The sequence below is a fragment of the Mytilus galloprovincialis genome, chromosome 9 (assembly GCF_965363235.1).
Source record: "Mytilus galloprovincialis chromosome 9, xbMytGall1.hap1.1, whole genome shotgun sequence".
Classification (NCBI taxonomy): domain Eukaryota; kingdom Metazoa; phylum Mollusca; class Bivalvia; order Mytilida; family Mytilidae; genus Mytilus; species Mytilus galloprovincialis.
In genome coordinates, this window is record NC_134846.1 from 81,861,584 (window position 1) to 81,874,657 (window position 13,074).

At 32.7% G+C, this 13,074-nt stretch overlaps 1 protein-coding gene across 1 annotated transcript; it reads right to left on the bottom strand.

Moving 5' to 3' along the window:
- Positions 1 to 878: 878 nt before the first annotated feature.
- LOC143046129 (uncharacterized) lies at positions 879 to 12,420 on the bottom strand. Its single transcript, XM_076219128.1, has 5 exons — positions 12,346 to 12,420; positions 11,796 to 12,006; positions 10,775 to 10,821; positions 4,873 to 4,987; positions 879 to 1,413 (listed from the first exon to the last, which is right to left on the bottom strand). Exons 1-5 carry the CDS (start codon positions 12,346 to 12,348, stop codon positions 1,112 to 1,114), a joined length of 678 nt encoding a protein of 225 aa, XP_076075243.1. The 5' UTR covers positions 12,349 to 12,420; the 3' UTR covers positions 879 to 1,111.
- Positions 12,421 to 13,074: the final 654 nt, after the last annotated feature.

Here is a 13,074-nt window from a genome sequence, read left to right on the forward strand (position 1 = left end):
TAAATTTTTGTAATCTTTTCTTTCGTTTTTGCTAATGTGCCTTGCCCATATGCTTTTCTTTGTTGACATCTTTTTATAGTAATAAAGGTTATAACACAATGTTGACTGCTGTACCTCTATTTTTGACCTTTTTACCTATTATGTCTGTTTGTTTTATTCACACGTTGTTGTCAATATAATGACAGGGTTAACTAGCTATACAACCAGGATTAATCCACCACTGTCTATATAAGAAAAAAGTGTGTTTGAGCTTTTTTGTCATTAGTTTATGGACTTTCAATTGAATTTTCCTCGGAGTTCGATATTTTTGTTATTTTACTTTTTGGTTTACTGTTTGATATTATATTTTGTTGACTTGCTTTCGATTTTGATCCGAAAGGTTGAGTAACATATAAAAATATTATTAGCTCCCGTCGTTCCAAATAGAAAACGGGGGATCATTCGTTTTGTTATCGGGTTTATAAGCACGCATCCATGTCCAGTCGAAATAGGGAGGTTAAATCCGATGAATCTTGTAGAAGGAGCGTTACGCTTTATGTCTTGATCCAATATACCATAATTTTAAAGTAATAGCCCGGATCTCCCGCAATTAATCAAGATAGAACCATATCTTCAAGAACATAACTATTCTATTCATCATTATTTTGTTTTCGTCATGAAAGATGGACGAAAGATACCAGAGGGACGGTCGGAACATTCATGAAATATATGCCATTGTACGTAAAGCAAACAATAATAAATCATTCAATCAATCTTTTGATTATTGTGTCGACTTACGATAAACGATTTGTTCCTGTAGGTATTTAATTGCAATTTTAACATAGGTTGAAATCTAGCTAACATGTGATTTTTTTTCTTATTCTAATAAGGCAGATATATAGAACTCGTCAAAGTGGTTTATTCATTTGCAGATAATACAAAATGATATTTAAAATCATACATTTCAGCATGGTGCCTACATGAAATGGTTGAAAAAGATATGTTTAAAACAAGAAAATGAAAATGAAAGTTTGTTTTCTTCTGATAGCAAGTTGAAAATTTTCTAAGACATATCTCCTTCATGTCAAACTATCCATTAAATGTTTTACCAAAGGAACTGGTTTTGTTAGAATTATACTTCAGTTTCCTTCTGTCCTTGGCAAAGTGTAAATTTTCGAAGTAACTGTGATGTACAGATCGGAAGTTCCAGATTTTTGCTGAGCTCCTCAGTCTGCTCTTGAAGTTTCCGGCTATTAATGTCATCCACATACTCTTTCATAGAAGCATTTACTTTAAATGTTAATTGATGTATATCAATACCTCGTTCCTTTCTTATTTCATTACAGAATGTGTGTATAAATTTAGAACCTTGTGCAGTGTTCCATTTTTTCTCCGGTTTGACCGAATCTGACCAAGGGAATGTTTCAATAAAACCTAAAATAGACATATAAACAAAAGGATAAGCAATACATATGAGATAATCTGTATTCAGTTAAGCTGGATTTGATCGTTTTCGTGAAATCTAGAATCTATCGTATTTTTTTCTAGAAAATACAACTAGATTCTGACGTGTATCAAATAAATATTAAACATTTGATAATTATCTCTAATTCAGCTCCCAACCAATCCAATCAGAACAATGTTTACCTAATATCTTCTTAAGCCTACAAACCAAATCACATCCCCTGTCGTTCCATTCGGGCCATTCAGATTTATGTTTACGTAGTATTGTCGAGTAAACCGCGGGACCGGCAACGTCTCGGAAGTAACATTGTATCCAATGTCATCGTCACGGCGACGTCACCTTATCTTTGGTTAGTAACTAGTAAACGTAAAACTGTATAGCTGTTGTGTATTTTATCAGAGTTATATTATAAGATATTGTCCCCACATTTATGGTGCCGTGACTAATTGAGTTACCAAAGCTAAAATCAATAAGAACGGGCAATCGCCGTGCCGTTACCAGACTTTTAAGAAAATTTGCCTACGCAAAAGAAAGTTCTAAATTCGACAGAGAGGAGCTGTTAGCCACATACAAAAGAATTACAACAGAAGAAGAAGTTACTCGACACACTGAATGAACAAATATTGAATGCATCGGAAACAGAGGATATAGAGACGGAAATCGTAGACACAGATGAGTATACCACAAATTTTGTTACTAAACTGAGACATTTTAAGATATTCATAGATAAAACATCACAACCTATTTCCAACCATGCATCACATTCGTCTTATCAAGTTTTAAATGTAGACAGTCCGCCGTTTATCCCCACTAGTTCACCCGAAATTGTACAGACAAGTTATGTCGCCCCGTCATTGCCACAGTCAAATGATGCCGCTCGAATTTTAACAGAGACAAGTCAAATTGCCACATCAATTCCTACGTCAAGCTATGCTGCCCCGTCCGCTATAGCTAGCAATCACCGTTTGCCAAAATTAACATTACCTACATTTAATGGCAATATATTAGAATGGCCAAGCTTTTGGGATTCTTACGAATCAGCAATTCATTACAACCCAACATTGACAGATGTTCAAAAGTTTAATTATTTGAAGGCTCAATTAGAAAACGAAGCCGTTCAGACAATAGCCGGATTTTCTCTAACTAACGCCAACTATGCCGAAGCCGTAAATGGTCTGATAGAGAGATTTGGACAGACTCACAAAATAACACAAACACACCTACAAGCACTGCTTGATATTACGCCACCCCGGAATGACCTTCTAAGTCTGGGAATTTTTTATGACAAAATGGAGAGTTTGGTTAGGGGACTTGAATCGCTTGGACAGACACAGGACTCGTACGGTAATTTATTAGTCCCGATTATAATCAACAAACTGCCCGGAGAACTCAGAAAGCATCTCGCGCGGGAGCATGGTACGACAGATTGGCTACTACGAGATCTTCGAAGAAGTATACACTAAGATATACAAATTATGGAAGCCGGACAAATTACACAGACAGAAAGTAATATATCGTATTCAACCCTTTTCGCCGGTGCTAACTCACAAGGAAAACACAACGGAAGTAATAGAAATGCAAATCAGCATTTAACAGCTAAGCCGTGCATTTTCTGCAAAGATATTCATTCGCCCGCCAACTGCCAGAAAAAACGCGATTTAGATGAACGCCTCACAATTGTTCAACGTAACAATTTATGTTTCAACTGCCTCGGAACACATCACTTTAAAGGAATGCAAATCGAAAAGTTCATGCCGTAACTGTTGTAAACGACACCACACTGGTTTATGTTATGAAGTTGGACACACCGCGAACCCCGACCAGAGAAGTGAAAACCGTTTTACCGACACGAAAGATTCCGCTCACAGTTGTACGAACGAAAGTACAACATCTAAAACAATTGTTAGTAGTAAATCTTGTGAATAACACCGAGATACAAGAAGACTCAACAATATTTCACTCGTCAGCACAATTTCACTCAAAATTGTATTGTTGAAAACCGTTGTGGCCCCCGTTTGGTCAGATCGTCATTGCACTGATACGAATAGTTTGTAAGATGAAGGCGCTCAAAAGTCTTTTGTTACGGAGAGTCTTGCACGAAAATTAAACCTGCAGAGAGAAGGAGCCGAAAATATTCAACTCTCATCATTCGGAGAAACCAACACTAATGCTAGGCGACTTGATAGAGCCACAGTTTATGTTGCTGAAACTGAAACTGAAGATAAAATTCCAATACAGGTTTTAATCGTTCCTACGATAGCTACGCCGCTACAGAACCACATTCATTTCATTGACAGGAACAATTACTATTTACGAGGACTTAAGCTCGCACATCCAGTTAAGCAACATCATACATTCGAAATTTCACTATTAATTGGAGCCGATTTTTATTGGGAAATAGTTGAAGATAAATCTTAATTTAGTATAATTTATATATTGTATTTCAATTCTATTTTCTACGTAAAGTATTTTTTTGTCGAAAAGACCGCGGGACCGGCAACGTCTCGGAAGTAACATTGTATCCAAGGTCGACGTCACACGGCGACGTCACCTTATCTTTGGTAAGTAACTAGCACGTAAAACTGCAAAGCTGTTGTGTATTTTATCAGAGTTATATTATAAGATATCGTCCCCACAAGTATTACTTAAGCTTACAAACCAAATCACATCCTCTGTCGCCCCATTCGATCCATTTAGATCTATGTTTACGTAGTATTAGGTAGCACTCCACAGTTAGGTGTGTAGTTTCGTATTTTGGCCCCTGTGGATTTTTCAAATATGAGAGCTAGTGTGCAATAAAATTCATTTTTGAATAGATGAGTATCAAAATAACCTTTTTATTATGTTTATATGAACATCGCGGTTATGTTATGTTTGTAATATAGGCTGTTTTCTGTATGACAGTCCGTATTTGCATGTCCGTACCATACATTGGTCAGGCAATTATTGTAATGTTTTTTTCCAACTTTTTATCGCACGAACTTTGTGATTAGATTTTACGGAAAAAAAATACATTAGGAAGATGTATGTCAACAGTTTCTTAAAAGGTATCACTCAAAGGCATTGAAATTCTAGTTTGATTCAAATTTTGAGGGGATATGTGACATGTTCATCCCCCTTTTTGCACTTTTTGCAATAATTTATGGTAAATAAATGCAGAATGTTGCCATGGATACACATAAAAGGAATTATGTTTCACCCTTTTAACTTTTGAAAATCAAATCTATGGAAGATACTGATTACAAGCATATGGACATGTACAACACAAACAGTTAGGTTTATGTATTAGAAATCTAGGAATAGGATATGATAAAACATTTTGTGGCTCATTTTTAATTTTATTTTCTAAGCTTACAAACCAAATGGCTTCCCTGTCGATCCATCGATCCATTTAGATCTATGTTTTTGCTATCTCTAATTTAACTTACCTGGGATACTACAATGATAAATCAAACTGTCCGCCTGAGTTGGTAGTCTTGTTACTTCTTCTGGTCTATCTCCAAAAAAAAAGGGACTCCTATGGGAAATACTCAAATCATCCGTCTACAAAAAGTATATTTTAGAAGCTTAAATTTTTAGTATAATGGTTGTTGGAAACCCCATAGAACTTCTTCTTGTTCTCTGATATTTGTGTTTGGAGCAAAAACAAATAAATTTAAGCAGTATGGAAAATTCTATGTTGTGTATTTTTTAGACTCTGTTGAAGGATTTTTCATGTATTTAATGACTAATATTTTCAAGACTTCTCAAAACACGAAATGACGATGCATATCTGTTTTCTTGACTTTGTCCTTTGAAATAATGTTATAATCATGGACCATGATTTCACTTTATTTTTACCATGGGCATGCATTTGAAATGTGCGATTTATATTTTTATGTTCTTTCGGGTATGCAATTTGGAATCAATATATTATTCGTGTTGGATTATTTAACTAGAGAGGTTAAATATCAATATTCATCAAAAATAAATAAGGAACCCACCTGGAACCTTCAGAATCAATATAAGCATGTTGAACTTCTTGGCAGTTGCTGATAGTCAAATCAATATTAATTTATCGAATTCATCTTTTATTATCCTCTGGCCATTGTTAGTCTTTTTAGTTTTTTAATTTTATTTCATTTATATGTTTTGGTGTTTAGTATGACGTCCATTTCCACTGAACAAGTACACATTTTTATTTAGGGGCAGTTGAGGCCCAGCTCCGGGTGCGGGATTTCGTCGCTACGTTGTAGACTCATTAACCGCCTTCGGCTGTTATCCGCCCTTTGATCGGGTTGTTGTCTCTTTGATATATTCCTTATTTCTATTATCAATTTTAATCATGGATTTTTAAGTTAGATGTGGTAATAAAGGAAACTTTAAAAAAGAAGATGTGGTATGATTGCCAATGCGACAACTATCCACAAAAGACCAAAATAGTCTTACTTTAAACAAAAACTTACTTACTTAAAACAAAAAATACAGTATCAAGAATTTCTTAATGAGAAAGATTATGTATTTATTGATAAAAAAGATATTAGTATTGATTTGGAGGTCGTATCTATAAATGATGTATGTAACTTAGAATTGTATAATATACCCAGAGATCTTATTAGAGGTCAGTCATTTAAAGACGTATCAACCGTATCATATACGTTGACGTATCCGCATCTGCAGATATACCAAAACACAGTATATGATCCCGAGCTTTAATTTTATGTACTTTCAATAATGCAAATGGGCGACTGATTAATTTCTAATGCAGAAATTTACAAAACAATAAGGAAATATCGAGTTTTTGTGGTATATGTAACCCTTCTTTTAAAGATATTCCGGATAGTTGGAACAGTTTACTGGCATGATAGGAGTGAATACGGTAAAATCGTGTGTTTGTGTATGAACTTGTATTCACGTAGAACCAAATTGTTAATTGACAAATAGAGTGATACTCAGTACTTTCTATTACCTTTTATGATAAAATCGCAAATGAACAATATTCAAAGTTCTTTACATGTATATAAGTAGTACATTTGATTTTTTTTTTTGTGTTTATTCATATAAGATCTTGAAATGTTTTTTAACTAGATTATTAAAGGATTGTGTACGATATTCGTGTATCTGCCCTACATTGGCTCCTTTTTAAGGGCATGTAAAAGTAGTTGATAGAACCCCTTAGTTTTGTTTTACAAAACATCACCATCACAAATATTAAAAGTGTATGTTTGATTGTTTCGAAGAGATTCCAATAAGTTTTTTTTAAATGAAGTATGGTCTTATTAATAAGCTCGGGATCACATAATAGTTTTTGATATATCTGCAAATGCGGATACGTCAACGTATACGATACGGTTGATACGTTTGTAAATGACCGACCTCTATTTAATAGAGCATTTGCATTATTTACGTATCATGATACGTGCACGGATCCAGATACGTGAATAATGCAAATGCTCTAATAGTATGGATAAAGGGAAAACACGTTACGGTAATAATCTGCTTGACTTATGTAAAAGTAACAACTTATTCATTATGAATGGTAGACTGGGAAATGATAAAACTGGGAAAATTACCTGCAGAAATGCTAGTGTTGTAGACTATTGTTTGAGTAATGTTAACGTTTTAGAAAAACTTATTAATTTTGATTTACTAGAATTTTCACACTTGTATTCAGATGTTCATTGTCCATTGTATTTACGCTTAGAAAGCAACTCACTGATCACAGTTTGAAATGAACACACAGTCCTTATGATCAGTCAAGACAAAAGATTAATAAATGGGATCATAAAATGGTACCTGAATTTAGAGCTAATATAAATGTTGATAGATTAGACAGGTTGTTACGTAATTTGAAAAATGTGAATTTAGAAAAAGTTGATGATAACAATGTCAACGCATTTGTAAATGAGATTGGATTAGTTGTTTAGAGTCTGCTAAGAAAACGTTTAGAACACGAACTGATAAACCAAAAAAGCGACCCCCTAAAAAGAACGGAGACAAGCAATAGTTTAATTATGACTGCAAATTTGCGAGGCAAAACTTTAGAAAGCTAAAGCGCAGGATCAAATTTTCACCTTCGCTTTTATTATATAACAAAGTTAAAGATTCTGAGAGAAAATATAAAAAGGTTATGGACAAAACCATAAAAACTCATAGACGTGATATGGCTAAAAAATTAAAAAACCTCAGATCTCAAAATTCAAGAGAGTATTGGAATATTTTAAATAAGCGGGGACACACGAAACAACCGGACATAAATTTTTATAATTTACTTAATTTAAATTCAGGCACCCTCGATCATTAAGTTACCAAATGTAGACCAAGATGCTTTAAATGATTTAAATGGTACACTTATTGGTCCAATTACAAAGGACGAGATTATGAATTGTACAAAGTAACAAAGCCTGTGGCGACGATATGATTATAAATGAATATATTAAATCTTCTAGTGATTTTTTAATTGATGTATATGTTGAATTGTTTAACTTAGTTCTTAGAACTGGGATTGTACCAGAATCTTGGGTAATTGGCACGATCAAACCATTTTATAATAAGGAAAACAAATTTGATCAAAACAACTATAGACCTGTCACAATTGTCAGTTGTGTTGGGAAATTATTCACTTCGATTTTATGTCATAGATTATCAAATTTTTCCGATGAATTTTTATTAATAAATGAAAATCAGTTTGGATTTAGAAGTGGATATTCAACAGTCGATTGTATATTTATACTGCACTCTTTCTTTGAAATTTTAAAATTAAAAAAAATGTTTTGTGCATTTGCGGATTTTGAAAAAGCATTTGACACAGTCAGAAGAGACTCTTTATGGTATAAGATGTTATTGAATAACATAAATGGTCATATGTATAACATAATTCATAAGATGTATGATAATATTAAGTCATGTTTATCTTATAACGGCAATATATAAGATTATTTTTTATGCAATATTGGCCTACGTCAAGGGGAAAACTTATCCCCTTTTCTGTTCTCACTTTTCTTAAATGATTTGGAAAACTTTTTTATCAACGAGAACTTGATTGGTTTGAACACTATTGAAGATGAACTCGAAGAAACATTAGATATTTTTGTTAAACTGTTTGCAATCCTCTATGCAGATGATACTGTGCTAATGGCGGAATCTGCCAAAAAACTTTAATTATTGCTAGATAAATTCCACTCATATTGTGATGTCTGGAAAATGAAAGTAAATGTAGAAAAGACAAAAATTGTAATTTTTAGTAATGGAAGGCAACCCAAAAATTTCAGTTTTACATATCATAACTCTGCTATAGATATCGTTCAAGAATTCAACTATCTTGGGATATATTGTTCACGAAATGGCACATTTAAACACTGTACAAAACACTTAGCAGAAAAAGCTACAAAGGCAATGTATGAGGTGATCAAAAAGGGAAGAAAACATGGGTTATCTATTAGTTGTCAATTAGATTTAAATGACGAATTAGTGAAACCAGTCTTATTGTACGGTTGTGAAATTTGGGGGGTTTGGGAATAACGACATTCTGGATAGGGTTCTATTAAAATTCTGTAAGCTTCTTCTGCAGCTAAAGTCTTCTACCCCAAATTGTGTAATATATGGTGAACTTGGACGAAAGCCCATCAATTTAGATATTAAAGTCCGTATGGTATCATTTTGGGTGAAATTAGTATGTGGTAAACCGACTATATATTATCTGCGACCATTTATAAACTACTGTTTAAGCTGTCAAATAAAAATGATGTAAAGTTTAGTTGGTTAAACCATGGTTGTCTCAAACATGTATTAGTGACATTTGGTTAAAGAATACAATCAGAACATCACTCCAAGATCAGTTTCAACAAACATGGTTTTCAAATGTGCAAGCATGTTCGAAGACATTAAATTATCGAATTTTAAGAAAACTTTTGGGTTTGAGAACTATTTTGATATTTTAGAATTTCGTGATATTTTTACTTTACGTAAATTTAGAACCATCAACCATAAATTACCCATTGACATAGGGAGATGGACAAATATTCAGAGAGATAGTCTGTATTATTGATGTCATGTAGTGTCTGTATACCATTGTAATTGCAAAGGTTTGACAGAATAAAAAAAAGATATATATATCAAAATACTTAACCGTTCGTAATTAAGTTTTGTCTTATTGTTTTGACACTAACGACCTCACAAAGTTAATATTGCAAATTAGTTTTATTGTTCAAGTATAATTATGAATAAACAAATTTCAATTATAATTTGAATCGCAAGTTGGGCAGTAACTAGATGAAAACTCTGTTGATTCTTGTTCATGTAAGTGGTTATTCTAGCATGTTTCGTTTTTTTAAAGGGGCACTAGCTACGAGATACATAAAAACAAATATGATTTTGATCTAATATCTCTTAAATCTGCGAGGAACTGTGTCGGAAGAAACGTTCTAAGACGTCTTAATACACACATATATATATATATTGAAAATTTATCATAAAACCTTTAGAAAGTGTCTGAAAAATAATGAAAATGAAATAGTGTAATAATAGTTCGCTATAAGCAGCAGCAGCCAGTATGGTTCAATTGTGTCAAAATAAGCTAAGAAACATCGATCATGAATTATTCACTTGCAAGTGAAAAATTCGTCCTCATTAGATCCGTATTCATGTGAACTTTAATTTAACCCCTTAGCTAGAGATGGATTATGTATGATTGATGCGTACAGGCTATTTAAGGTGGTACCTTACACTACAGGAAGATACATGTAAATCAACTAAACGTTTTAATCACGTTGTATTGTTAATGAAATATATAGCTTCTCAATGATCAAAATAAGTGTTTGTCAAACTGCTATATAACCAATGAAATTTTTCTGATAAAGTGGTTGGTTAAAATTTTAGAAATTTTTACATTTTTGTCCAAATTTTATTAAAATAAAACGAGCTAATTTAATTTTAGTCAATGTGTTGGGTATCACCTTAATGTCAACATTGAAAGTAAAACAGAAGTAAAACATTTGACTGACTGAATCGATCCACTAAACTATCATTCTCATACAGGTATAATCGAAAAATCCTCGAGGTCCACTGTCAATATCTATTTATATTTATGTTTATGTTTATATCGTGTTATTTGACCGTCGGTTGTTTTAAGGGGTCATCTCGTTAGTTAATTAGATGAAGACTAAATAACACAAAAAGAAGCTACATATTATTGAGTCAATGCCTTAAAAATTGATTATTTTAGACTTATTATAATTTGTATAAATGTTTTACATTGTTATAAATCTAAGATGAGAATTTGAGTCAAATCGGTGAACATGAATTTGACAAAAACTGATAATTGAATTTAGCTTTTAAGAATAAATGTCTTACCTGTAGAATAAATATCTTGGGTTTATTCCTCAGTCCTGTACAGTTTTCTGTATTAAAGATATGGATTACTTCATCAACTGAAATATCAACGCCATTGATGTCCTGAAAACAGCCATTTACACGACCGCAGCAACTGATTATGACGCATAATAAAAAATCTCTATCTTTTGTAAATTCTGATGTTTCACCTAAAAACAGACCAACATCAGCATAAAAATAAAACCTAAAAATAGGGAGATGTGGTATAATTCCCAACTATTTGCAAGAGTTAACATGGAGTGGAAGAAAGCAATTATAGGACACCGTACGGCCTCCGACGATAAAAAAAACCATACGTATAGTATTACAGGTACCGACATGAAAATGTAAACCAAATCCACGAGAACACTAACAGGCTAATCTATATCAAAGCAATGTCCTTAATTCAAATATGAAACTTCAAAGATATGAACCGATGACAACCTGTGGGACACAAGGAATGATGCGGGGTTACATATGTTTGTATGTGCTCAATCCCCCCTTTTCTTGCGATAGTGGTGTAACAGCACAATTTTTTTTGTAAAACAAATAGTAAATATCAGATGCTATCGGCTTATCTCAAATGATCAATACGAGGAACAAAATAACTTACACAAAAAACATTGAAGCACCGAAAATATGATAACTCGCAGTTACTGAAGCTATTTCAAGGCCAATGACAACTAATAAATAAATCATGTAGATGATTTCATCGTAAAGGAATGTTCATCATTCATGTATATCAAAATATGTAAACGGCAAGGGAAAAATGCATGTTACATGCATAATTCATTACTCACAAATTCATTTCAACAACCAAAAAAAGTTATCCACGGACTAACCTTTACTTCCCTGGTTTTGGGTGTCATTAGAGTATCATTTTAAATCATTGCTTTTTTGTTTACTATTTCTCCCGTGCTGGTGTTTGTGTGTGTGTTCATTGATGTTTGTCTTGTAGTCATTTCTATTTAATTAATTTTGTCTAGAAACAATATATACTTACGTATGTTTAACAATTGATTTAAAATTGTATCTCTGTCGCTGTCCTGATTAAAAACTTCAGGTTTGGCATATTCAAGTTGTTTGAATGTTTCCTTTAATGTTTTGGTATCAGCATCAATACTGGTATGGTCACAGTCTTTAACTTTTATTGGAATAATTATGGGCTTACAAGATGGTTTTTTACTAAGGGGATAAGACTCCATATGGACAAGCTGTAAAAGTTTTAAAATCAAATAAATTATACAATAACAGACTAAATAATTTAAAACATGGTAACTTATTATCATGACATAGTCTAATATAACCTTTCAAAATTACAGAAATATATAGAGTAAATTTTGCAGTGTAAACATCGCTATTATGTGAATTTTTGAAGTAGTAGATCAAATCGAAATTACGATATCCTGGTGTATAAAACTAAACGTAACGCTTTTTAGTGTGTATTCTTTTGACTTCGCTAGATTTAGATCTAGTATTTACAATATATTTGAAATAGAAATAACGTTAAGCATGGAATCTAGATTCCTGATATGATACACGATAGATCTTACCATACAAAATACTAAGGAAGAATGTATATGTTCAGTAATTACTGTGCTGTGTATTAAATGGTGAAAGGTTTTACCGGTGCTATATTTATATTCACTATGAGGGGATTTAAATAACGTGTATTCTATATATAGATTGTTTCAGCGTTTCGTATCTAAAAAGAGGTCACCATTTTCGCACATTTTTTTTCGGCAAGTTTTTTCGTTGAACAGTTATACAGAGAAAAAAAGTGACCAAAGTAAATTGTATATATTCAAATTAATTTATATAATCTTATATGTGTATTATCATGTAAACTTTAAACTCAGACTTTAAACAATTAGTGTTTAACAAATTCAAAATAAGTATACAATGTAACTGTAATTACACGTATACACAACCATTTAGTAACAGTAGCTATGAGATAGTCCAGAGTCCCCTGTCCTCAGTTCTAATGACGTCGGAGTACTCTTTTTACGATTCTCAAATCAATCACCAATTGGTGAATACAAATATTCCTATACGATACTGCAATATCTTCTATATATCTCTTCATTTAGAGAAACTTCCTCGTAAAGCCGCGATATTGATAACCAGTTTGGATGAAAATGCATGCTTAATCCAATGTTGAAAATACAATAAAATCAGATAAAACGCCTAATGCCATAAATACTAATTTAAATGTAACACACAGCGAAACCAGCAAGCTTTATGGAGTTTTGTGGCAAAGAAAGTAATGCCAAGAAATCCTC